Source organism: Morchella importuna, assembly GCF_003444635.1.
Source record: "Morchella importuna strain M04M26 chromosome Unknown Morimp01GS015, whole genome shotgun sequence".
NCBI classification, from domain to species: Eukaryota; Fungi; Ascomycota; class Pezizomycetes; order Pezizales; family Morchellaceae; genus Morchella; species Morchella importuna.
This window is the reverse complement of record NW_025763412.1, coordinates 781,980-807,833: the sequence shown is the minus strand read 5'-3', so window position 1 is coordinate 807,833 and position 25,854 is coordinate 781,980. Positions and strand designations below refer to the sequence as shown.

General features: G+C 45.2%; 8 protein-coding genes across 8 annotated transcripts; 3 read left to right on the top strand and 5 right to left on the bottom strand.

The window, feature by feature from the left end:
- Window positions 1-798: 798 nt before the first annotated feature.
- Window positions 799-3,448, bottom strand: LAJ45_05653 (uncharacterized protein; the record flags this gene model as incomplete). Its single annotated transcript, XM_046115222.1, has 3 exons — window positions 799-809; window positions 866-2,836; window positions 2,914-3,448. The coding sequence occupies 3 exons, from the start codon at window positions 3,446-3,448 to the stop codon at window positions 799-801; spliced, it is 2,517 nt and encodes an 838-aa protein (XP_045971744.1).
- A 2,364-nt stretch (window positions 3,449-5,812) lies between these two features.
- On the bottom strand, window positions 5,813-6,098 carry LAJ45_05652 (uncharacterized protein; the record flags this gene model as incomplete). The annotated part of the gene is made up of 2 exons (XM_046115221.1): window positions 5,813-5,963; window positions 6,022-6,098. 2 exons carry the CDS (start codon window positions 6,096-6,098, stop codon window positions 5,813-5,815), a joined length of 228 nt encoding a protein of 75 aa, XP_045971743.1.
- A 1,201-nt stretch (window positions 6,099-7,299) lies between these two features.
- LAJ45_05651 (uncharacterized protein) lies at window positions 7,300-8,790 on the top strand (the record flags this gene model as incomplete). The annotated part of the gene is made up of 4 exons (XM_046115220.1): window positions 7,300-7,422; window positions 7,492-8,084; window positions 8,143-8,575; window positions 8,638-8,790. 4 exons carry the CDS (start codon window positions 7,300-7,302, stop codon window positions 8,788-8,790), a joined length of 1,302 nt encoding a protein of 433 aa, XP_045971742.1.
- Window positions 8,791-11,250: 2,460 nt separating this feature from the next.
- Window positions 11,251-11,814, bottom strand: LAJ45_05650 (uncharacterized protein; the record flags this gene model as incomplete). The annotated part of the gene is made up of 1 exon (XM_046115219.1): window positions 11,251-11,814. The coding sequence occupies one exon, from the start codon at window positions 11,812-11,814 to the stop codon at window positions 11,251-11,253; it is 564 nt and encodes a 187-aa protein (XP_045971741.1).
- Window positions 11,560-12,064, top strand: LAJ45_05649 (uncharacterized protein; the record flags this gene model as incomplete). The annotated part of the gene is made up of 3 exons (XM_046115218.1): window positions 11,560-11,788; window positions 11,870-11,919; window positions 11,999-12,064. 3 exons carry the CDS (start codon window positions 11,560-11,562, stop codon window positions 12,062-12,064), a joined length of 345 nt encoding a protein of 114 aa, XP_045971740.1.
- Window positions 12,065-13,363: 1,299 nt separating this feature from the next.
- Window positions 13,364-13,621, top strand: LAJ45_05648 (uncharacterized protein; the record flags this gene model as incomplete). Its single annotated transcript, XM_046115217.1, has 1 exon — window positions 13,364-13,621. One exon carries the CDS (start codon window positions 13,364-13,366, stop codon window positions 13,619-13,621), a length of 258 nt encoding a protein of 85 aa, XP_045971739.1.
- Window positions 13,622-17,798: 4,177 nt separating this feature from the next.
- Window positions 17,799-20,072, bottom strand: LAJ45_05647 (uncharacterized protein; the record flags this gene model as incomplete). Its single annotated transcript, XM_046115216.1, has 1 exon — window positions 17,799-20,072. One exon carries the CDS (start codon window positions 20,070-20,072, stop codon window positions 17,799-17,801), a length of 2,274 nt encoding a protein of 757 aa, XP_045971738.1.
- Window positions 20,073-20,976: 904 nt separating this feature from the next.
- On the bottom strand, window positions 20,977-21,515 carry LAJ45_05646 (uncharacterized protein; the record flags this gene model as incomplete). Its single annotated transcript, XM_046115215.1, has 3 exons — window positions 20,977-21,060; window positions 21,134-21,271; window positions 21,426-21,515. 3 exons carry the CDS (start codon window positions 21,513-21,515, stop codon window positions 20,977-20,979), a joined length of 312 nt encoding a protein of 103 aa, XP_045971737.1.
- Window positions 21,516-25,854: the final 4,339 nt, after the last annotated feature.

The following is a 25,854-nucleotide window of genomic DNA, read 5'->3' as shown; positions in this document are numbered from 1 at the left end:
AAGCGGCTTGCCTGTATATTGGACTGATTGATATACATACATGTATAGTACCGGCCGAAGGCCGGAAACTACTTGTATATATATATAACTATCAGAATCAGATAACTACAAGCAGCGGTCACCGACCCACAATATATACATGCACAGCTTGTATAAGAGAACTCGTGCTTCTTCTATTAAGCTAAAGTTACATGTACTTAATTAAAACAAACATTGCTTCGCCATCCCTCTTAAACCTCATACTTTGGGAATGGTCAAGAATTAGAAACTGCATAGTAATCGCTGTTTATAGAAAGTTGATCACCAATGATCACTCGGGAACTACAATTTCAGCCCTAGGCTCTAAATTTCTAGATATGTCCGGTTCCCAAATTTTATACAATTACTCGCCTGTAGATCCTCCAAGATTTACTCGGTACGAATCTAGATAAACGACAATCCTCCCTACAGCCCTTGTCTTGGTCTTTATCACCAAACGGAGATTTGGTCTTCCACCGCTACCTCGTGAATTCAACTTTCAACCGCCATGTAAAAACCATACACTACATGTACCTCGTCATTAAGGCTCCCATCCGCCCAAGAAGAAGAATTCAACACAGAATGATACATATGACCACGCCACCCTAAAACAAAACTATAACGAAAGAAGGCCATAGCAAGAAAAACTAATAAGGATATTAATGGTATTAAAAAAAAGTCAATTTCTCGAGAAGAGAAAGGATGAAAGATATGGGGTTGAAAGAATGAAACGAATTATCTACCAAGTCCAGTTATGTCCTACCCATAATGCGATCGGCCTTAGACATTACCTTTATAGCAGAGGGAAGTTAGTATAGGTTGTAAATCTTTGAAGGAGATGACCTACCAAGCACGACCATGAATCTCAACCTACTATCTTTTTCTGCAGATTCCCCAACCGGACCTCCGCTCCCTTCCTCCAAGATCAGACTAGAGCTCTTCCATCCCCAACTTTGGCTGAAATTGAAGCTATCCGGCCCCGACGAGAACATACTCAATACTTTCCCCTTCCGGCTGGGAGAGAAAATCTTGAAGTAGGTTTGAATCATAGGTCTTGCGTCCACATAGTAGCTCAACGCCGGAACCGCTGTATTAGCGGAGTCTGCATTCGCTGGAAGTGATGAACGCTGTGCCGATGTATTTGCTCCGGGTCGAGAGTTAGGATTTATGCTCGCGAATGTACTAGTAGTGAGGTCTCCGTCCGTAGTCACTGTGACATCAATATCATCCGCCATGGAACTGAGAGTACTATTTCCAACGCGTTGTTGCTCCTCAACGTTGATAATCTGATTTGTATCGTCTGCACCTCTATTATGACTCGAACTTCCTCCTGCGGTTTCACGGTCCTTCGCACGGTGGAGGTAGACACCAAGCTGAACATTTTTGGAACTGCGGACCTTCTGAATATAGATATTCCAGTGGGAACCTGCATAGAAGACAGTTTTGGAGTAGACACGCTTCTTCTCCTTTAAACTTCTGACACTACGGAACTCGGCTGAGAAGCGGAAAGGTGGGAATTCGGAGTAACGGAGCTCCTGAACGATAGGGGCAGAGGTATCAGCGCCTTCTACGCCTAGATGATCAGCTCCACGCGCTACTCTCTTAGGACCTGGCCCGCCTTGGTTGGACACAATGAGGCATTGCTCAGGGCAGTCTCCTATGACGGTCGTTGTGTCTTCGGTTGGGATATAGTATTTACGCCGTGAGGATTTTCCTATCTGCGTTGTGAGGGTGTTCGATCCGTCGTTTTTATTGCGGGTTGGAGTTGATGGGTCTGAACCTGATTGTGACATCTTCTCGCCCACTCTCGGCGTTGTTGGTCTCTCTGCCAGTGGTGATTTTTTCCCTGATGGTGTGGATTGCCTAGCCATCTCTGTCTCCGTGATACCCAACTCAGGATTGCCTAAGCCCACGTTCAAAACTCTTTGTCTCAAAAGCATCTGCTGCCACAGAGCTTCCTTAATTGTACTCTCACTCACCGTCCTCCGCCCAAGTACGTCCCTATCATCTCCTATCTTCTGGAGTTCCTCGAAAGTCATATGAACGTAGTAAATTCCATTCTCCAGCAAATCTCTCAATGGCTTCAAATCCGCCTCATCCTCCTCTGCCATTGAAGCTCTCTCAGCTTCATCGTATTCCATCCCCGGAGTCCCGAAATTGCTCCCACCTACGTCGCGGTTGTATGTATAGGAGTGGTTAATTCTCCAGTCCACCATTTCCTTGACGAAGCTATATCTCAACCATTCGCTGGGAACATAAAAACCATCATAACCTATAATGTCTGCCGCAACCTCTCCGCTGATTCCATCCCAATCCTCGAAACTCATTTCCCAACCGTCTCTATATAGAAGTGCCTTTGCGCTGTCCAGCAGTCTGTCCGTAAGGGGACCGTAGAAACTGTTCGTTACAAACCTTATAACCTGTGATATGTTGCTTGTACTCAAGTTCCGTAGTAACGAGGTAACACATGATTCCGCAAGATCCTGGAGATCCAGATAACTTGCCGCAGCTAGTAATGGAAGAGCATGCTGGTCTTCTTCCGTCCGGTCAACATGCCCGTACAACCGCGCTAAAGCCATTTCGAAGGAGTGCTGTGTTATATTCGGATCTGAAATTTCTGGGGACAGTGATATCTCAGACTGTGTTGATTCTAACCAGGGCCCACCGTTGAAACAGGTTGAAAAAAACGGCGATCGATCAAGTATCAGGCGATGCAAGTTATATGTATTCCCAAATGCAAGGATGGACACGTCGCTACAAGCGCCCTCCAGAAATCCGCGAGTGTAAAGGAAATCTTCCAACTTTACAGAATCCGAGCCTAGCACTTCGATTAGCAACCTAGCCACAACAGCTTAAATACCGAAAAACAAAATTCATGGTAAAGTGAGTGTCAACCTCGGTAGCTATAAGTCCTCCCACTTGTAGCGTAAGAGCTTTGGGGCGTTGGGGTGGCAAATAACCGCGAGAATGTATTCGGCACAGCCCTATCAAAAGTGGGAGAGCTGATTGGTGTTGTTGGGTCGTCCACCTCTTTCACAGCCGGATTACTACTTCCAGAGCTATGGTTTCCTGCAGCAATTAAAGCATTAACAGCATTACTCTCGGCTGTTCTTCCTGCTGTCCCAGAGTAGCCCAGTGGTCGAGATGGGAATGACTGCAATCTCGCTGGAGCATTACTGTTAGACGTTGGAGACGTGTTAGCCCCCTCCACACCTGCACCTGATAGACTGCTAGCCCCGGGATTATTGAATATTGACGATGCTGCTGGTGGGTTGAATATCTGCGGTTGAACTTGGGGCGGAGATGGTGATGATGCTGATAATGACGGGGAAGTAAGGGGGGATGTGGGCGACATAACAGTAAGGCCGTCTACAAGCGTGTGTAAACCTCTCGTGTTGGCAGTATTTGTGTTGATAGTAGTGCCGGCCATGACAGCGTAGAGGGGGAGGGGTGAAGTCTACGGGGGTAGGAGTCGGGAAAGGTTGAGTGGATGAGGTATCTGTGTGTTGCTGGCGGGTTAAGGCAAGATAATATTCTCCTGGGCCGTTCACTTTACGCGTTGTTGCTATGGAGTGACATGCTGACAACGGGCAACAGCTTTGAGGTCTTCAACGAACAAGCTTTGGCGAGGAGAGAAAGCATGTTAAAAGCCAAGCAGAAAATTCAGCCTCAACCGCTGGCCCCGCTGCACATGCGTCCACACGTTATCAGCGGTTATTTATGTGGTTAACAGCTTCCCCTTAGTGCTAGCACCGTACCAAAAGGCTACCTAATAATCTGAAGATGTACCTACCTACCATCAAACCCACCAGAGTTTGTCCCTCCCTAGCTTGTAGTTATTGAGATCCAATATGAAAATCGGTACTTCTCTGATTTCCGGCCCAGTTGATACGATGTCGTCGGGCGAGTATTTCCAGGATGTCAATGATAAACTACCCACTTGCCCCATATCGCTAGCCAAAGCCCTTGTCTTCGGTTATTTAAAGATTTTGTGGCTGAATTAACTCATATGCATGTCACTATATGTTATATTCAAAGATTATTGTGTTTTCTAAGTTCTTCTAGACAGAAACTACATGTACTTATGACGGAAGCCCGCAACACAAAGTACCGGTTCACCCGAGGTGAAATTCGATCAAATCGCTAATAAAATACTTCTAAAACATCTCGATCCTCAGCATAAATCGGCCCGATTATTCTCCAGCTCTATATCAATAACTACATGTAGTCACGTGCACGTTACATGCAACGACTTGCCCGAGCAAACTAACCCTAAGTCTGAGCTCTGGGCGGTACTTCCCTACAAAACCGCGGGGAGATTTATCACACTCTTTTGGCTGAATCCCCTTGCAAGGTCTACTTTGTCGATCCCCAGTAGACAAGTGGGTGATGACGGACACTGGACCGTGTCAACTAGCAGGGAGTTTAAGCCAGTGATAAATAGTTTTGCTGTTTTGTTTTTCTCTTTTTGGTTGAATCCGCTAACGCCTAGTATCTATAGATGCCTAGTGAATGACTCTATAGTTAGGGTAGGTAGGTAGAATTATCATTTTTGATGGTAGCGGCCCCTACTTTGCAATATGAGGTTTTAGCACCCCTTAGAATAACCAAGTTCTTGCATACTGTAAAAACCTCCGGTGAGTATGTATATGGGAGACTATGCAGCTGTGCGGCGCAGTTGCTAATAACCTGTCTGCATATGATACACTCTACAGGTGAAGACCAGGCTTCCGCAAGTTTATGGTGAGGCTTGAGATCGTCCAGGTATGGCTTATAATTAGCTTGGTAAGAGGATATGGCCAATGTGCATTTAGTGACCTGCGACGCCCAAAATTGGTCTAGGTAGCTGTGTGTAAAGTATGTAGAGTTCCAGCTACTATATTCTAACGAGGCACAAAGGCTTAAGGAGATCCAGGGCATCGTAGAGTATGTTGTAGGTACATGTGTAAAGTAGTATCAGATTCAAGCAAGCCACGTTTGAGGCCATATCAGATTGTGCACCAGAAGAACCGCACTTCCTTCCGATTAGAGTACGTACTAGTACTATACAAGGGTGTATGTAATGCCCACAATTATTAGCTGTCACTTACGTAAGTGTCGATGTACCCGGGGGTGCCGGAAAGTGATGCAACGCTTGACCTAGCAACGCCGAAATGTACTCAGAACTTCAGCTTTTAACACAACACAATGCTTGGGCAGGATAGATATTTTAGTCATATCCATGATAAATGAGTCTCTAGAACAGAGTTTGCAACTTTTCAGGTCATTGGTTTGGGGTTTTTAGCCTGGGGAAGGTCAACTTGTGACAAGAGACAGTAATAAAAGGAGAAGCAACAGTCAACCACATCAACTCTCACCATAACTATGGTCTCCAGCTTCTAAATTACCATAGATTTGCTCCACATTCTGTTAGCTAGTTTGGTTGTTGAGAAGTATGGGCTATTTGACCGTTGCATCACTTTCCGGCACCCCTGGGTACACGCGTTCGTAATAATGGGACTCTTATTTTCCCAGTTAGGTCAAAATCGAGAAAGGGAGTTCTATGGATCAGGGCCGAATATAATAGCCAGCGTTTCTAAACGACGCAGTTGACGACCCCATGGCTTCAATACATGTACTCTATCACACACACAGAGAATGTTACGAGAAGCCCCCGTATCGGATTACCTCTAATCTCGTGCATAAAGGCACTTAACATGGGTACACTCTGATTAAGTAACTGGCTAATATCTATGTCGACACGCGTTGCGTAGATCTAGAGTATTTGCATCCCAGTGCAATCTCATTTCAACTTTCAGTCTACAATGACCATAACGTCGGCGTCGGAGCTCCGAACGAAGACGGGCTTCGGGGCATCAAATCCCGGGACTCGGAGTCCGCAACGCCGATGCCTATAAATTTTCACATATGGTGCATGTCCATACGCCAAGAGATTTGTCTTGGATCTGTTTCGACTTTCTGGTTTAGTGATTGGTTTTCTGTAGATTGGTTACAATGACAGACCTTGGAGTTGAGCTGATTGGAGCTTTAGACGACTTTGCATGTCTGATATCCAGTCCAGAGTATAGTTTTCGAATCATGTAGAGTAGACTACACAAGGCATGAGGCACACGCCGAGTAAAGCCTTGTAAGCGGCTCTTAGAGAAGAAAGCCCAGGCCAAAACACACCCCTCCTTCCCTTCGCATGCCAAGATCTTTATCTTTACACTCAGCCTTGGCCATGCCCCGGTTGGTCCATAATAATTGGTACCTGCAATTACCCAATATGTAGTTTTCTGCTATTTTACCGAAAGGTTTCCCTGGCAGAATACCATACAGCTGCGGAACGTTTGTCCGGCCTGTTAGATAACACACCTTATTTTGTGTGTGCCTGGCCAGGCAAAGTTGATTAAAGTCTGATTTTGTGCGCTCTTTGAGTCTTGGGCGAGCTCTTCTGCGGTTGGTAGTTGCAGGTTTATATCGGATGCTTGGTATCCCGGCGCCCGTTCCTCGACGTTGGGCCAATGAACAGACTAAAGCTACACGCTAGCCTAGGAGTAGTGTAGCAAACCCTAAAGGGCCATGTCCTGCATTCCTGAATTATCACCTGCGAAAAATCAGGACACGCGGCACGCGACTATTACCATCTTGAGATAAAGATTGTTATTAAGATCTAGGGTGGAACAAAAATGTTTTCCTTAGTATTGTCTTGGCTAGTTTGGATGCAAGGTTTAGTAGAATGCTCATACATTCCTTAGATGATTGCGGGAGTGGAGATCGGAACACGTTAACACGGTGCTAGAAGACGCAGTGGCGGCGGAGAAATTCACACTGGCAGGGAACGTGTATTGAAACAGCGCTATTGTCTGTATTGAGCTTGGAAGTCTCAATCCTTATTTATGCTGCACCTGTGCCTTTCCTGTACCGTACTTCCCTTCTGAACAAGGGAAAGATACACAGACTGCTTGCATCATTTCATATACTCTACATACATACCGTACATACATGTAGTAATACATATCCTTCACGTCCTGTTATTCTTCCCCTCCTGCTGCTCTTCTTCCTCTTCTTTCCTCCTCCTCCTCCTCCTCCTCCTCCTCCTCCCATTCCTATTCTACCCATCCCTTCTTCCCCTTACCTCCCCCCCCCCCTTCTTCCCGCCTCTAACCCTCAACAGTCGTTACAAATTATTCCGTATCTTTCTTTATTTACTCCAGTACTCGGGGTTTCGTAATAAAAGACATTCAACTATACTAGTGGCTGCTCACGTGTCGGCGCAACGTCGTCCATCGAGTGTAGACCATGGCTACACCAACTACCTATGTTGCCTCTACTGTGGTGTCAGTAGTAACGCCTTTGGCATCGGCCCCCCCAGAATATAATAGTGAGCCCGCCTGGAAACTTCCTGGTTGGGCTGAACCAGTGGTAAGTACAATCCAATTGCTTCTAGAGAGTACATAATTATAAACTAATCGTACCTCTCATTCAAACTAGATTGTGACTAGTATCCTCTTCTTTGCCTGTTTTTACACTCGACGGAAATATTATAGCGTCTTCAGTAGCAAAGCTCCATACAAATCCCTCCTTGACGCTCAAAGTTATGAATTCTCACCTACGTCCTCTCGATCATCTTCATCCGGCGATAGCTCTCCGTCCCGTGAAGGGCCTTGGTCATCAGATGATGAAGACGAATCAACTGGCTTCTCGACGTCTAAGAACCTACCAAAGCAGCGTAATTGTTGTGGGGTAATTATTTTAACGCCGAACTCATCACGATTTGCCGAAAATTGGCACTCTAGAGTGTTATACAAGTTTCCTTTCCTCATGGAAATGTTCTATTGGATTCTCACGTATGCCATCTACCGAGTGTCGCATATTCTCTCACAGGAGATGTTTTCAGACGATATTTGGGATACAGCCCAGGCGAACGGACTGAGTGTATTAGCGGCCGAACAGTTCACACCTTTGAGATTTATATTACCGATTCAGGAAATTACTGTACAGAAATGGTTCATGAATGGACACGAGGGGCTTTTGACATTTCTAAACAAGGCCTATGCGTTGATTCACATTCCAGGCTCTGTATTGTAAGATTACCCATGAGTTTTCTTTGTAATAGATATGTACTAAACAATTATTTTGTAGCTTTATCGCATGGTACTACTACTCTGCCCCCACCCACTCCATCTTCGCCACTGTCCGCCGCACAGTGACACTCTGCAACTTCCTCGCTTTCACAGTATTCGCTCTATTTCCCTGCATGCCTCCCCGACTGCTTCCCAAGGAGTACGGTTTCATTGACACTGTCCGTCGTGACGACGCCCAAAGTGTATGGATGAGCGGTAAATTTGTGAACCATCTTGCAGCAATGCCAAGTATGCATTTTGGCTGGTCATTTATGATCGGATGTACACTCATCTATCATTCCGGTGTCCTCGGATGCGTCGGTCTCTCCTATGGTGGAAGGAAGGGAAAATCAGTGCAGATAGTTGGAAAATGGTGGAAGATTTGGTACTGCGCGTTGGGAATTGCATACCCGACCATGATCCTAGTTACCATCATTGCAACGGCTAACCACGTATGTTTATCCCACCCTATAAGACATCCATACGAAATACTTACTGGCATTTCAAAATTCAGTACTGGCTCGATGCTATCGCTGGCGGATTAGTTGGAGCGGTTGCGTTACTGTGTAACCGCGTATTTTTAGTTCTTATACCACTTGAAGATCTGCTTTTATGGGTGCTCCGAATTGAAAAGCCGAAACCGAATTGTGGGACCAGCCGCCGCTAGTTCCTAGAGTATATCCAAAAAGATTGCTCAGAACCGATCACGTCATCATTACCACTGAATATTCTGTTACACCTACATTTTATCGTTTTTCCATACGGAGTTGGTTTGCTTTTTTTTTTTTTGACCTTGGCGCGATACGTTCTAGCTGTTAAGCTGGATTTCGTCTTGTTTTCGGTATTTATTTTAGGGTGGTCGGGTTCCTGCATTATTGCTCTTATTCGAGGTCTGTCGCGGCTGTTGGGGATAGAGGGGGAAGGGTTAAGAGGAAGAAATTATTAGAAACGATAATTTTGTATCCCTGAGCGAATGGGCTCAATTTTTTTATTTTTTTTTTCCGTTATGCGCGGTGGCCTGCAAAGGATGTTGGTTGGGGTGTTGTCACATACGAGTGAGATTTTATGATTTCATAATGCTAAATCCATGTAGGAACTATTAAAGATCAAGATATGTACTCTGGTTTACATCCACATACCTACTATTCAGTGTTTTTTTCTTCTTCTTTTCTCCTCTTCTTTTTTGCCAGTACCATACACCTGTATAAAGTTGGTGAACAAGTTAACCATCATGTGCGTGTGCCCAAATTTCAAAATCCTCCGGCAGGGTCAGAAATCTTGCCAAGAAAATGAGCGGCGGGTCGATATATGACTTATCACTCATAAATGCACCATGCATCTTTGGACTATAAGGCTATTAAACTATCTTCTCTATCGTAGCTCCATAATCCAGCCTTGTGAATTCCCCCTTCCAGTCGCGAGTACCCCAACTCAAACTCACATGGTCCCGGATGCCTTATTTACCAGTACAGTCGGCTCAGCCTCCTATGTATGTACATCGGGGATAAGAATGATGCATGGTAATTCTCAAGGATTGATGCTTGCGTTTGCCAAGAAAATAATCAATACGAGTTTCTGGCGCGGTTCCTGGTGTATCCGGGTCCGTGTTTTTCTTTTACCCGTCCTGGGAACCTCTAGTGATCTGATGACAACCTATAGTTGATGAAGATTCGAGACTAGAAAATGAGGGATTTTCGAATCCCATGAATAGCAAAGACTGAAATATATTTTGTTTTCCCCTTATATAAATGAGTACGAGTTTCGCGGATGCTATAGTACAGGAAGTCCTGCAGAGACAATCGATATATCACATCGTATCATATGGTGTCAAATGGTCGAGCCAATCTCTCTTATGATAGAGCAATCGAATCAGCCAGTGACAGCCACGGCAGTAGTCATTCTAATACACACATAGATAGAATATACCAACTATGACAACGTTTCAATTTACTCATAACACATCACTCGTAGATGAGCTGTCACTATGCATGATAATCAGCAAATGTTTGTGTTCCCGATCAGCAGGTATGTAGTTTAGGACCCCACATCTAAGCCTCAGTCTTGTTACTCATACGATAGGCTGGGTAAACTGGATTGGACCAGAATAAAGCCCTGAAGGCCCCTATTACAGTATAACATCAACCTTAATACACGTCGCGCGCCTGTAACAATAAGCGAACCCTAGCCTCCGGGACCATCTCACCCGGGATTTAAGATTCTTCTTCCTTAAAAACTAGGCCTATCCTCATCCTCATAGATCTACTTACTAAATACCACCGTCGTGTACCTTGATCTTTCTACTCGTGACTCGATTGCTGACAGAGAATCAATCTCGTCTAGTAATTACGTAAGCACTCGGTTTTCATATATATGGTGCTTGCGAAAAATAGTCACCGATGGCGTGGCTAATCGCCCCCTTTAGCTTGGTTGATTGGGCAGTATGGCTTCTATCTGGATCAGTGGTCCATCACATGCAGTGAGATCAAAATAATCAGACATTGGGATAAACATGTTTCTAACTGTATTCTTATATTCGAACCACAGGTTGTAAAGCACGGATCTTCGCTACGTACCGACAGGGTGTGCATGGAATTCAAAATCACGTAATAACTGTCACACGTGCTGGCTTGTGACGGTAGTTGACTTTGGGCAAATTATAATATTAAATAACTAACAAAAACCTACCAGAGGATTTGAAGGGAAACAATGACATTGAGGTCACCCGACCCCGAAAAGACATGACGTGAGCCAGGGCCAGGGCCAGGTCTTCCTAATATCACCAGCACGGCTCTTAAGTTGATTATAGCCTTACGCGTGTTTTCTATACCAAGCGATAATTGGTTACTTCAATATTCAGCGCTTTAAATGTTTCAAAGGTTTAGGTAGAGACCACTCTTTATTGTTAAGAACACAAGGTATCACTCGCATATCAATTCTTTGGATGGTTTGTTTAACCTCAGAATAAAGGGACAATTTCATAGCCTGGGTCACGATCTGTACCGCAGACACACCCGACAGGGCAGCGATTCACCCTCTCTAGAAAAACAAATATATCAGCTATTAGCTGCTGAAGAACGCATAGGATCTTCACCTGGAAGACTTCAACTTACGGTTGGGTCAGAGTACGCTAGGTCAGTATCCGTGCTCCTAAATCTCCAATACCGGTCACTTTCCTTACAAACTGCTTTATCCTCTCCCATATGGATTCTCTGTGTTGAATTTGGGTGTCGGGGGCATTGGGAAGAATCGGAAGTTGTTTACCCAGCAATACGTTCTCGTACATGAGTGGCTCTGAACCAACAGCCACTACCTTCTCGCCGTTGTTCGGGCTTTTGATTAATGTAACCTTTTTCGGAGTACTCGACTGGCCTCGAGAACGTTTGGATAAGGAATGAGCCGTTTTAGGGGCATCTATAGTGCAGGGGGTTATTTTATCATGACCTTGGAGGTTGTTGTGGTACTGCTCTACCCTTGGAGAGACAGCTGCTTCGCGCTGTTCACTTCTATCAAGTCGAAGGTTGGTTGGTGGATGGACGTGTTCATTGAGGATATCGGTTCTTTCGTTGCGTTTCCGAGAATCTTCCATAATCTCTTCGAAATTGTCGAAGTGAAAAAGTCCAGGGCTTGGCAGATTGAGAGGCAGGAGAGTGCCAGAACCAATAATAGTAACAGCCTCCCCGCTGTCTGACATCGCTTTCTGTTTTGTCACAGTGATGGTGATGACCCGGGGTCTCGTTGTTGGATAGAGGATCAACTGGTCAGGACGTATAATTTGGGTTCAAAGGCTGAACTTCATGTATGTGAGTACTATGAGTATGATGCAAACTTTGGAGTTGAAGTGGTGCATGTAACTGACAAGATGGTATCAACTGTAGAAATTTGAAATGACAATGTTATTTATTGCTCACAAATTTTCAAACATGCACTCAAACGAGCCATGAAATATTAGATAAAGCTCTGCGCAATCAGTAGATTGGGGTTCAGATGCTTGAGAAACATTACACAACGAAACGCAAATACTATGGCAGTATCGGGATTTGTTTGGAATTTGGCATTTATAGTCGGTGGAGTCCTTATGCCCATGCTTGTATTCTGTGAGTCTAAGAACCTGTAGAACGAGAACAGTCTAGTGACTACATGCGCATATGAGTAGAAACTCAACGTTGTATCTCGAGCACAGACGATTCTCATTCTATTCAATATTAACGCGTGGCATGGAAGACCCTGCTGTGTACGTACGTCGCTAGTATTACAAAGGAGTACTATCGATAGATGGTTCTTGATTACAAAAGATCCTATGCGACCTATACTTTTAAATCAAGCAACAAAGTCCCCGTGATATTTCTCTCCTCTCGTCTTACTTTCTTGATAAGCATGAAGGTTTTATGGCAACAGAATGAGCAAAGCTGAGCTATCGTATGTACCCGACGGAAACGTCCAGCTATACATATAGTCATTTGAAGTATCAGTTAACTACATGTACATGCGCATTGCTCATAATAGGCCAGTACCAAGCGGTAACTACATACATGTAACGATCTGGCCTCTCGACAAAAGTGTGTGTATGGCCGAAGTGTCTTAACTTATAACCATTTGATAAACATATTAGCATCGATCGATCTTCCTCTTATACGAACTCATCCTCCATATTTCACCTCTCGACACTTTTTCATCAAGTTAAATAACCCGAGTATCTCTACGGTAGTTTGCCTAAACTGCGTGGTCAACTAACACATTTCCCAGATTTCGTTGTTTATTTATACCAACTACGTCCCGATTCAATCCATCTTATGGACGGTGAAGCAGGATTTACATAATTACACTATCTAACAAGACTTCTGGATAATTATTTGAATTAATAACCTCTGCACTTTTATTTTTGGTCCTGCTTTTTTTTCCTGAAGATTTTTCGCAAGTTTATGTATTTACCAAGGCCTAAAGCTTGAAATTCTCATCACCATGAATACGGAGCTGCAAATATCATGGTCAAAAAACCACATGAATTATCTCAATTTTTTAATTATGACTATAAGACTCTAGCAGCTGTGAATATAAAAACTAGTCCATATACTACGATTTAACCCACCTGGTAAACAAAATGGTCGCCGCCGAGTCTTTTTATACCCTCTGATATGTAAACCCTACACAGACACTAATTCCTCAAACTCCATCATCGCTTCCTCCATCAGCGCTTTCTCCATCATCAAACACTTCATCATATCCAACCGTCTGATCCAGCCATGACTTCTCAAATCTCTCCAAAATCTATCCTCCTCCACAACGAGTTAAAGGAAATAATCTTTACTCTCGCCGCCTATGTCACCCGCCTCAAGGACGACCGGTCGAAAATCCGATACCTCATTGAGAAGATGAACTCCCATCTTGTCGAGTTGGGTTTTGACATCGACAACAATGCCCTCGGGGGGCGAAGCCTTCGTCGGAGCTATATGCGATCCTGCAAGATAAGGAAAGGTCTCAATTGCGCCTGGTCGGGATAGATTACGACTATGAACAGTTTGGCATCAGATTGGAGAGGCTTATCGAAGCCGAGAGAGCCTTTCAGCAGAGGCTGATCTAAGGGTGTATATATGATGTTGTGTTTGAGATCTTGATCATGCATGGTGCTGATGGTGGTGTTAGGTACAACGATCCGTGTGCGGCTATTGTGGCGATTTCGATACAACTGCATCTCATTATTATCGGTCATCCTATTTCAGTTTGTGAATTTGGGGTTTAGAATGGGGGGTTGGGGGGTTGTGTTCGGTCTTTGGGGGTGGATCTGTAGTTTCCTTAGTTCACTTCATAGACAATCACTCGGGAGCTTTAATTTCGATCAATAATAAAGCCTTATATACCCCGAACTTTACTGAATAAGATTCTGCTTTGGGTCTGCTTTAAAATTTTATCATCTCAAATCTGTGAAGATATTGATTCCGTAAATAGCCAAAAGAAAGAAATCGAAAGAAACTCCCACAACACATATTATCCCATGAACCGTAGAAGCCTGAGGTCCCAATTGGGTACTTTGCAACTAGATAAAAACACAAAAACGATATAATCCAGCCCTGTTCACTAATAACAAAGAAGCGGGAAAGTTTATCAACCGATCCCAATAAGAGCTCCTAATATAGTACTCACGAAGCTGGTGTTGCTGTGAATTTAAGAAAGGTCACTTTATTTCAAGTGGGACCCAATCGGGTCCTTAACTCGGTTGCTACGGTTGATGGGATAGCTAGTGGGAGTCACTGCCCACGAGGCCGATACACCTTGCGCGAGGTGCGATATCCTCTACACCTAGCTTAGGTGCGCGACAATTCTTGGGTACTATAAACTACCCAATTGTCTGTGTACCCGGTGCATCGCTACAGCGAGTTTCCGACATTGTGGTTGCGGTGTTGCGGCTCTGCTGCGGCTGCCTCCTGCATAAGCGAGGCGGGAGATCGGCAACCTTAAATTCTGGCCCACCTAGCGAAGCCCGGGTTATCAGGCACCACAGTGTAGGATTTCTATGCACAGTCAGAAATAAGTCTATACAGTAATAACGAAAGAGAGTTTCAACAATCGAGTCCGTATCATGGTCCCGAGTCAGAATAGATAGCCAACCGTCGTTAAGGTTAATTTCATCGCTCCCAGTGATATACCCGGCCAGGTTCGCCATTAATCCGACGCGCGTATTGCTCCTATCAGATGGCTACCACTTCATGATCGAATTGGGCGCCGATTCGCCGGTGGGCGGGGCGGTAGTGAAGAGGCCTGCAGCTGGCTAGGGTGGGCTTTATGTCATGATGTGAGCTCGAGGAGAGAACACCTGTTAATGAAGTTACATTCTATACGGTCTGCAACAGCCACGATTCAAGACAAATCACTACATGTAAATGGGGGAAGTTCAACGGTTTAAGACGAGTTTAACGCGGTATCGTATTACAGCCATAGTGCAGTGGGAACACGAAGCAGACTTCGCGGTTAATCAAAGGGAGACCCGGCCTCTGATGCTGACATCATATATCAGATGGTCAAAGGGGCATCAAAGAGGCATAAAGACAATGATTCTTTTCTTAGTATAATAAATTCTTCGACTATGTTTAAGTTACTTTATGGACAGATCAGGTCAATCTAAACCATCCAAAATTTCATCTGGGTAACCAACCTTCTGGCAAGAAACCCTGTCTACAACTAAAAAGCCCCATTGGCACGGCGGGGCAGAACTTAGGCCGCTCGTGGCCTGAATACTGGGTACGTGGATGGGTCTAATCACTTAGTTATTTCCTACCAACTTTCGTTTACTCCATCGATGCACGATTAATTCTTTATATTCATGCATAAATTAAGGAGGCATCCCTACAAAATAGCCGTTTCACTACACTCCCCCCCAAATCTATCTAAGATTCACATTAATACATAGACTGATCTACTGCAGAAGCTCCTCGAACGCCGTCAGGTTACCACATACTCTTTGACACTCTGGTTCCACCCAGAGTCTTCCGCTGCTGGCTGCATAGCCGTGTCTCAGGCATGCACTCTTCCCATAAACCATAAGGATTTTCAATCGAAGCTTGATCTAACAGAGGTATTGGTGAGATAGATAGAGCACTCTATGAGATACTGCCGCCCCCCACAAAGAAGCATACTTGGCTAACTGATAAGTCAACAGAGCTAGAACCCAACACGGCTATGAGCGCGTCGTATAATGGGGATACCAGGCAAACTTCCATGACGGCAAGAAGCCAACGGACAATATTCCAACTATGAAATCACAGCCGCCACCAGATAGCCATACCGAGAAGGTATTTCGCCACCGATATAGTTACATGTAGATTCATGGCCGGTGTAACATACATGTACGGTATGACAGCGGCACATAACGGACCTGGGGGAGCTAGGATAGGTACTACACTTTCAGCTTTGGGAGCTTATTTTCCCTATTGTGGGTGAGTACAATGCTACAAGTTCTTTTCTCCGAATGGAAATATCGGAAGTGAATATCGGTACCCAATCAATTGTTTTTTATAGTACCTAATATAATGCAGCTCATGTCTGTGCTTTCTCTCCTCCTGAGTAAGATCAGCCTCTGCTTTTCAAATGATCGAGCTGTGCCGTGTCATCCGTATTACTCGCCCCCCCCCCCCCCCTTCCGCCCTCACATGTCTTTTCCAGCTACATGTAATAACTCGGGGCCTTCAGGCGTACAGAAACCTGCATTTGCTCTACTTACTGAAAGAGAATAATACCGAGTAGATATAAAGGGATGGAAGAATCTCAGGAAGGATTCCCAGGACACCACAAAGAAACCCTAACCCTACTCTGAGTCAAGCCGGGGGATACGGAACTTACTATCAACCAAACTCTAAAGCTCGCCCTAATTCAACGGTATCCATCTATCAGTCCTTTCACAACTCCCATACCGAGTAAAAAAATAAAAAATAAAGACCGAGTGCTACCGCATGATCCAACGTTGCCCAACCACAAACCCCTGACCGTAGTAAAACAGCCCAGTTTCCTGGTACCGGGTGTGGGCCGGTCTTTTCTTTTTCTTTTTTCTTTTTTTCCCTCTTATTTCTTGAAAGGATCCGAACACCCGCGGCGTCGACGGCGCTTTTACCATAATGAAACGAAAATTGAGTGGGTAGGTAATCGTGGGTCAGCTGAGCGCCAAGGAATATGCACACCGAAGGATGGGATGGGATGGGATGGGATGGAGATCTTTGGCTTAGCACTTGTCTGCTGTCCCGTGATGGTGGAAAGGGAAGCCACAATCAATGCAAAGGAACGGACTACATGGTTATCTATCCGGCGCCCCACGGACCTTATCACTTATCAGGTAACGTTGGTGGATTTGTTGTTGGTTGGGACACCCCGGCCTGGCTGGCTCGCTTGGTCGGTTTATCCGCCGGGCAATCATACGCTATCACTCGGGGATGGAAAATCTTATCGAATAGAGAGCCAACTTGCACTTGAATGCCACGTAGGTAACTGGTTCAGTTCCTATTCGAACGAGGTGGAAAAAAAAATTAAAACTCAGGATAAGATATACGAATCAATCCACTAAATTATTCATGAACCGACCCAGAAAAAAAATGCTGGCAGCAAATTAAAGCTCCCCACGGAAATGCACAAATATAGACATGAACACAAAAAACTAGTCTGCCAAAAAAAGGTATTTTTGATCTTCCATCCCTAGTGAATCGAAAACGAAGTAGTAAAGAATGAAAGAAGAATAAGGTTAAAAAGAAAGAAAAAATGAGAAAAAAAAAGATATAGTGTAAGATCAACGTTTGGTAAGAACGCTTTATAAATCCAAATGTCAAAAAGAAAACTTGAAATACAAAGAAATAATGAAGGAGAAAAAAATAAGAAGAAATAAGAATGAAGCAAAGTTACAGTTCAATCATCACACTAAATGGTGGTAGTAATGGTTGTGAATGATTTGAAACATGAGGTATCAAAACCAAACAGACAAATTAAGAGGCCGGGCAGAAGCAAAAATGAAAATGAAACTATCATACCGAAATGCCCATTAAAAATGCTATAGGGTCTTCTCTCATCTCTTGTTTGTTCAATAATCCAAAGTCCTTTCTACGTCCCAAAATCTTACTCCCCTATGTCAAAGTAAATAAACCCTGGCTCATCAATTACATCCCTCCCACCACCCTATTTTGACCGAGAATAAAAAGTCATCTAATGCATGCCCTCATCCTGTTCAGCCCAACCACCCATACCGTTGTTCATCCCATTATTATATCCATTCATTCCAAGTCCGTTTTGTCCCTGTTGAGGACTCAAGACAGGCATACTCAAGGCACGGTTGTGCTGCCCGCCAATCCGTAGATTCTGGTTCTGCATTCCAAGGCCCGCGAGCCCGAGTCCATTGATGTTTTGACCATTCTGGCCCATGTTGTCGACGGCTTGTGTAGGCACTTGTCCAGAAGGATCCATCTGGTTTTGCTGACCATACGCCGCGGCGGCCTGAGCAGCGGCGATCTGTTGTTGCAGCGACGATGCATACATGGCATCGTTCTGCTGTTGCTGCTGCTGAACCAAGTACGCCTGAAGAGGGTTTGCAGCGACGTTGTTCATGAGCTGCTGCATGCTATTCGGGGTTGTCGGTGTTCCGAGCATGTTGGGGCTGTTTGAGCTCGGCATACCGGACGGGCTGAGCTGGGCAGGGCTTCCACCAGACCCCGACTGTGATCCAGGCTGAAGACCACCATTGACTGGGCTGGAGCTGGGCATTGGGGGGTGGGTTGCAGATGTAGGTGTGCCTGCTTGGTTACCAGTGCTTTGCCTTGGAGGGTTTCCGCATCGATCCTTCCCAAAGTTGATTTTGAATCGCTTGTACTCGTCACGGCTTCTCATTGCTTCAATCGCTTTAATTGCATTTGCGATATTGGTGAAGTTGACAAATGCGCAGCTCTTCTCCCGAAGTGCGTTGACAAGCTCAATGTCACCATACTCCTGAAAATCTTGACGGAGCCTCTCTTCGCTCCACGACTCGTCAAGATTCCCAACATAGACATTTCTGCTTGCACCCCCGGAAACAGCAAGAGCAATTGCAGGTGGAAGAGCACCTGAATGTTTACCCCAGCCAATCTTGAGACGGCGATTATGAATCATTAACCCCTGCAGATTCGACAAGGCGTAAAAGCTAGCGGCAGCAGTAGGATCGATAAATGTTACGAAGCAAATATGCTTGTCAGGAATGTACCGAATGTGGTGTAAAAGCCCCCCACGAACAACATTACAAATCTCCTCGATGGTAGTCTCCGGGTGAATATTACCAAGGTATACAGTCCTGTTTCCAAGATTGTTGGGCCCCCCAGCTGATGTAGCAACTGCAGCAGCTGCAACAGACTGTTGAGCAAGAGCAGAGGAAATCATCTCTCTATCAGCGCCATTGAGGATGTTCGAAAAGCCCGGAGCAATTCCGAGATATTGCGCGGCATTTTGCTGCTGTGTCTTTGACACGTATGCACAACGATCTTTTCCGTAGTACACTCTACGTGGTGTCTGCCATTTCAGCTCTTGGGGAAGCTGGTTTACAGCTTTGATCGCATTCCCGATGGAGAGGAAATGGACAAAGCCAATAGCTTTTTCCCGAACGAGTTTGATAGTATCAATAGGACCAAACTTTCCGAGATCTTCACGAAGTTCTTCCTCGGTAACATCCTCGGCCAAGTTACCAAGGTATACGTTACGGGAAGCACCGGACTGCTGAACAGCAAGGGCAACCGAGGTTGGAACTTGTGAAGGCTTTCCCCAGCCAACCTTGACATCCTGGCCCTTGATAGATAACTTCTTCAGAATAGCATCTGAATGGAAGTGGGCAGCAGAGGCAGGATCCAAGAAGGAAATGAAAGCACAGTTCTTGTCGGGCAAAAGGCGGACTGACTCAATCTGTCCAGACCTCACGTGACCGAGAATTTCTTCGGCGGAGGTCTCCGGTGGGATGTTTCCCAGATAAACCGTTCGGGAAGTACCAGCTACCATACCGGGGGAGGCTGCCATGGGAGAAGTAGGTGTCTGCACGCTCTGCTGGTAATAGGAGGCGAATTGTTGATTAAACCCCGTAGGTGAGCTCAGTCCACCAGGCGTCATTCCGAAGGTTGGGGAAAGGGGGCCGGGGTTGGGTTGAGTGAAGCCACCGTGCATTTGAAATTGCGGGGATGGCTGGAAAGGGGATCCAAGTAGAAGTTGAGAAGGAAGCAGAGGAGTGAACATGTCGTATCCAGTTCCCGGGGAAGCCATTCCATTATCCTGGTGCATCGCCGCCGTGTCGATTGACGGCATGTTAATACGGCGTCTGCTGTGGTTTCCCGCATCAGCACTGAAGCCGGCGGGCATCTGAACCTGATCTCCGTTCGAACGATCGGCTGTCGAAGATTTCGAGAGAGGGTGAGGAATTCGTCCGTTGGCTCCATTTGAGCCTACGGGATTCCCATTCTCATTGTGCATGATATAATGCGAGTGGACAAATCTGTCCGATTGGGATGCTGGCAAGACGGCCGTTTTGACTGATTTCAAGGACGGTCCGGTGGATTATCTCCGGACGCGTTGGGATTTTAGGGGGTGGGCTGTTGACAACCGGACTCGAACACTTGATCTTGTGAAGATAAGATTGGTGGCGAAATATATGGTCTACTATAGAAGTCCAAGGCGCGTTGAAATTATGGTAAATGAATTATGGATTATCTAGATATGTCGGGAGCTATTAGCACATTGCTAATCAGTGTCGATGGACCTCCCCGGTAAAAGTTGAAGGTTCGGGATACGGCTTGGGCATGTAAAAAGGGGCATTGTCACTCGGGATAACTCACAAGATGAAATTTAATCAACTCTACCCAAAGTATCTCACCAAATTCTTTTTTTTTTCACCGGAAAAAACGGTATTACGTGGAGTGTGCTGGGAAGATTGAATCCAAGTGAAGCAACAAGGACCAAACGAGTAAACCCGAGCTACAGACTCAAGAACAATTGACTCTATTGATTTTCCTCCAAGGACGAACTGAAGTCTGTAGGGAAGCAGAAAGCAGCCCTAAAGAGCAACGATAACGTAACAAGCTGCACTGAATAACTTTGTGAATAGGCAAAATCAAAACACAAAATGAAGGTGAAGCTTGACAGAATGCACCCAAGGAAGGAAGCAAGGAAGAAGGAAGTGAAAAGAGGAAGAGAAGTAGGGCACCAAAGAACGAATGGGAAGACCAAAGGTAAGGGAGAGAAGCGAGAGAGAGGAGAGAGAACAACGTCGAGAAAATATGGAAGGAAAGGGATAGGGAAGCCAAGGATTAGGTATGCTAGCTAGACAGGCAAGGCAAGAAAAGGGCCATCAATGGACAATTAGGTACTCCGTCTCCAGTCAGCCATCCATCCATTCATCGAGCACTTGAACCAAAAATGGGACCAGCCTGGTCATACAGACATCCAGAATAACGAAGAAGGTCTCGAGGTCACATCAGCCAGTGTCTGCTTGCGAGAGAGACCGAAAAAGGGTGCACTGGCTGAACTCAACCCACCAGATCGTGTGCGAGCCGAGGGTCTGTGAAGTGGTGGAGAGAAAGGAGAGAAGAGGCGCGCACGGCCACCAGGGATTTTGCCCAGTTTACCTTCGTTACCAACGATCCCCAAAATGCCCCCAGACCCAAAAAAAAATACTGTGCAAAAAGGAAAAATAGAAAATCATGGAAAAGGGGGAAGGGGAGAGGGTTGGTGTTGCCAGTCCAAGACTAGGCACGTCCCAATGCATCCACCGACTGGGGACATCCTAGACTTCGCTCTAAGCCCTTCTCGGTTGGACTATCAGCGTACCGTGCCAGCTTTGACCGAAATGAAATTGACCCTCGCTGCTGCTGCACAGAACTGTGAGTGGTCCCTCTTCCGTCCGTCCCTTTCTTCCATTTCTCTTTCCCTCAGCCGCCGACCCCGGCCATGATAGTGAAAATATTCCCTTTCCATAGAGGTTTTGAAAGCGGGATGTTGAAGATGTATTTGTGAATAACTTCGTGGGCCGTGTGTACTCGCCTATCACCATCAGCCCTAGACAAAAGGAAGCAACAACCTAAACCCCACAAATAATCGATGTGTTGAAACATTAATTAATCACAACTTCAAGCAATGTAACCACAATTGTGCAAACATAGACCCTCAAGCAAACTCAGCTCGTTACCAATAAGAAGCGCTTTAAGTTAGAGCTCTGGCCTATTATAATCGGCTAATACCGCATTTCTATAATCCTCTGATTTACACACGTGTATTTTGTGACCTTCAGGAGTGTAAACATAGAATATAAAACTTATATGAAAACCATATACTTACCCTATCCTTGACAGAAATCATCCAATCGCTCCTTATATCTCGAATGACTGCGGCTCAAACCACTCAATGTGTGTAGAGAACCATTCACGTTGCTATTAGTATCATTCGTTCAAACCTCATGGTCGCTCCAGGAGTATTTTTTAAGCGGTTACCCGCACCTACTCTCTCGGGAAACGAGGGCAACAAATATTATATTGCAATTCCATATTGGAGTGCTTTCGTCCTTCGTTGGGATACCTACACACACTGGTTACATAGACATTGCTCGCTACCACCACGCCCACGTGGAAGAGCCCGCCAAGACACCGAGTGATAGTTTATGAAGCCCCCATGTGTGCGTGTAACCGCACCTCAAAACCTGGGGGAAAAAGAAACAAAAGAAAAACAACACAAATTACATATTCTCAGCCAGGTTTACTGCGGCTCGCTTGTCTGCAGATGAAAATCAAACAATATCCGCGTACCCAAGGGAATATGTACTTTCGTCCAACACTTTTCCAACCGGGTTTTAACATTCAGACGATTAATATCTTGAGCCACACTAAGTGTTTATATATGTATCGCTCCACGGCACCTCTTCCCCGTTCACGCGTAGAGGTCGTGCTATGATATACATGTCGAGTGATAACCTGTGATGCAACTACCATTAACTATCTCAACAATTATATTGTCTCAGACTGGCGCAGGACCGAAATATTTCGGGGAAATCCTATCCTTGGGATGCATGGGTTTATATATGTATCTGTCCCTAAAGATTTATTGTTGGTTTGTGCCACTATTTGGATTTGCACTCCCGTGTAAGGCATCCTAGGTATATACCGAAGGGCCATCAACCGAAGGCTCTGCATAATCATGGCGATCATAATCGAACCGAAAGTTTCCTTGTTAAGCTGTAATGTGGGCGAATCCTCGCGTCAAAAAGGCTCTCGCCAAGTCATTGGTGGCATCACAATGCTCAAATGCCAAGCCATTTTAAGCCTCCATGAATCAGCATCACAGACTATCACTCATGCCTCCCCCGCCTTCCCCATGCTCGTTCGAGGTGCAAGGAGAGGCAGCACGTATTGCACAGTATCTTTACCATCTGTAATTGTTGTTGCGTCTGATAGACAGCGCTTTAGGAGCCCTAGGCTTATGCTTGTTGTCAGGGGGCGAAGCCTGGTCGCCAACCGCATTAGGGGCGGTTCGTTCGGGTGTCAGCGTTGGCGTTGGCTTCATCTGTCCAGTGCTGATAATTTTATCGGACGAAGGCCACTTGTAGGTTACGAAGAGATGAGGCTGTTGGGTGTAGTTTCATGTCTGTAAGCATTGTGTATTGACTAGAAACCATATGGAGTACGTTTGACAACCGAAACGTATTGAAAAGGGATACAGAGGCTGTGACTTGGGATAACCTTGGATACTGGGACGTGTTTTCTATGAAAGTAGGGCGGGCAAACAAAAAGGCAATGCCATGCGCAACTGTAGCTTGGGTAAGCATTTTGGATATCTTGAGGTAGGAGAAATTGAACTGAGACTAGAGTTTATGGATAGAAAAGGGAAAGGAAAACTACGTTACCTAATCTCATAAAGCAGGCCGTCTTTTGTGCTTTATCATGACTTCTACTGCAGGATATCTTTGTCAGCGAAGATTCTATAGAGCAAAGAGAGGAATGATACACTGCAACAAAGTCTCCTATAAACTGCTTTGTACGTTATATATTTTTTGAGTTGCGGTATTGTCGTCGTTCTAAATGGACTCGAAAATTTAAGTTTGTATGTTGATACGTTCAACGCCACACGGTTATGTATCAACAACGCCAAGACTGCAACAATCACCCTGGTGACGGCTTCAAGACCTTCAATCTATTAACGTACACCTTCCCCCCACAGCGCTTACCAGCTTGGACTTACTTATCCAGCGTTCATGACAGTACATTTTGCGGGGGCTCGCAAGATAGCTGCTGCGAGGTGAAGATCAGAACACCCAGCAGCACTTTATCCCCACTGCAAGCAACGAGGACGCGATCAAAGCTCCCATTCCTATACCAATTGCCTTTGCGGGGTATTTCGATTTAGATTCTCAAGTGAATAGCGCGTGGTTCTACCACGTGCCATTGTACCTATACCTATATCTAATCTTTCTCTGTAAGTGAGCTTCTTCTTGACGCAATTATTGTTTGGTTTCCAACTCTCTGGGCTCTTGCTGGAACTCCGGAAGGTGCTAACACGACAAATGCTGCAGAACAAGTCCATATCGCAAATATTGGCTGCAATGGCCCGTCTCTCGGGTTGCTTCTTATCTCATGGAGCAGCCTGGAAGTCAACAATATCGCCGTCAAAATACGAGATCCAGGATTTCGTTTTCTTTGCGGTCAAAGTCCGGTCATAATGCCGGATCGAGACATAATATTTTCCAGCGGTGGAAACTCTCCACCCTGGCTCTTGGCACTAGAATCTAGTATACATGAGCTGTGTTTCTATGCTCGTCGGATGGTTATTTCACCAACCACCCAATAATATTTACATGGCAAACATGGAGGGCAGGTGGCATTCACAGAAGTCAAAATCAAATCTGCGGTGAAACTGATATACTGGCAGAACATCCAACCTAATTGGGGTCCGTGGTAAAGATTACACACGGTATTCATCAGACTAGGTAGGTGTGCAATATCAAGGGGGCCTCTATGATATTCGTGCTCTTACTCCTCAGCCAGGATCCCGCTTGAACACTTTCCCTCACCATGGATGTTTTCTAATAGAATATTCTGTCAAGACACTTTTCTATCGCCACAAACACATATAATTGAAACCTTTTGTTCTATGATCAAGAAATTGGGCATTATTACAAAGGCTAGGATACACTGGCTTAAGGGGACGATTGGTTTATTATACTAAACCCTGCACAAAAATGGTTATTTGCATCATTTCCAGACCTCGGTCCTTCCAATACATTTCCGTCTCACCAAAAGGTATTTACGCTTTAATACCTTGGATCTATACATCGAAGACCCAGCAATCTATACACCAGAGAATGTCAAACAATTCTTGATTCTTGGTTCCCACTTGTGTTTACTGTTCGAAGGAAGGGTTTCTCCTGGATTTTTCAGATTGGATCTTGACCATTTCTGAGACGAGTCTTGCACGAAGGAGCTAAGTTTGCATCGGGAAAATTTGGATTCCGCCTTGCATCTTTATGCAGCACTACATGTATCCAAGTCGTGATACTAGTGGTTGGTTTTTGCTTCTCCCTGTCGGCATGAATAGTATTGCTGACGCCAATTCTATTTTTTAGTTCTTACTTTCCACCCATTATATTTATGCTTGCACGAGGATCAGTGGCGGAGTGAATGATCTTAAGATGCATGTATCTTTCGATGAAATGTTTCTCATGCATGGTCGATATCATTTTTTTCTGGTTTGTTTCTTGAAATTCTTTGTTCTAGCAGACGGTCTGGAAGATTTTATGTACAACAGTGGATTTGTGTCTTCAGCGGATGAATGGTGATGCGGGAATGGGTCAACGGGTTTAGGTTCGGATAGCTCTAGGGGAAGTTGGACATTGTATCGCAATAAGATGAAGGGAATGAAATGTATTTGCCTGGAAAGGTATATGTAGGGGGCAAAGTGTTGCTGGCACACCTTGCCAACTTGGAAACAAACATGTCCTTGATGATGAAGATGTTTGTATGTAGCAAGCTGCCCAATGTTTTTTCCATCGTCATTCCCAATGAGCCCATGGGTTGTATTGCGAGCGAGTGAGGATAGTTGTTTCTCACCGTGGACTTCCCTTCCGGCTCCCTTCCTCCTCCCCTCCCCTTCCTCCCCTTCCTCTTTCTACCCTCTCACATCTACCCAGAGACAACCAGCGATCCCTCCTCGGATCTGTGCCCTACATACACTTCTACACACACGCATCATCATCATCCACAACCACCACCGT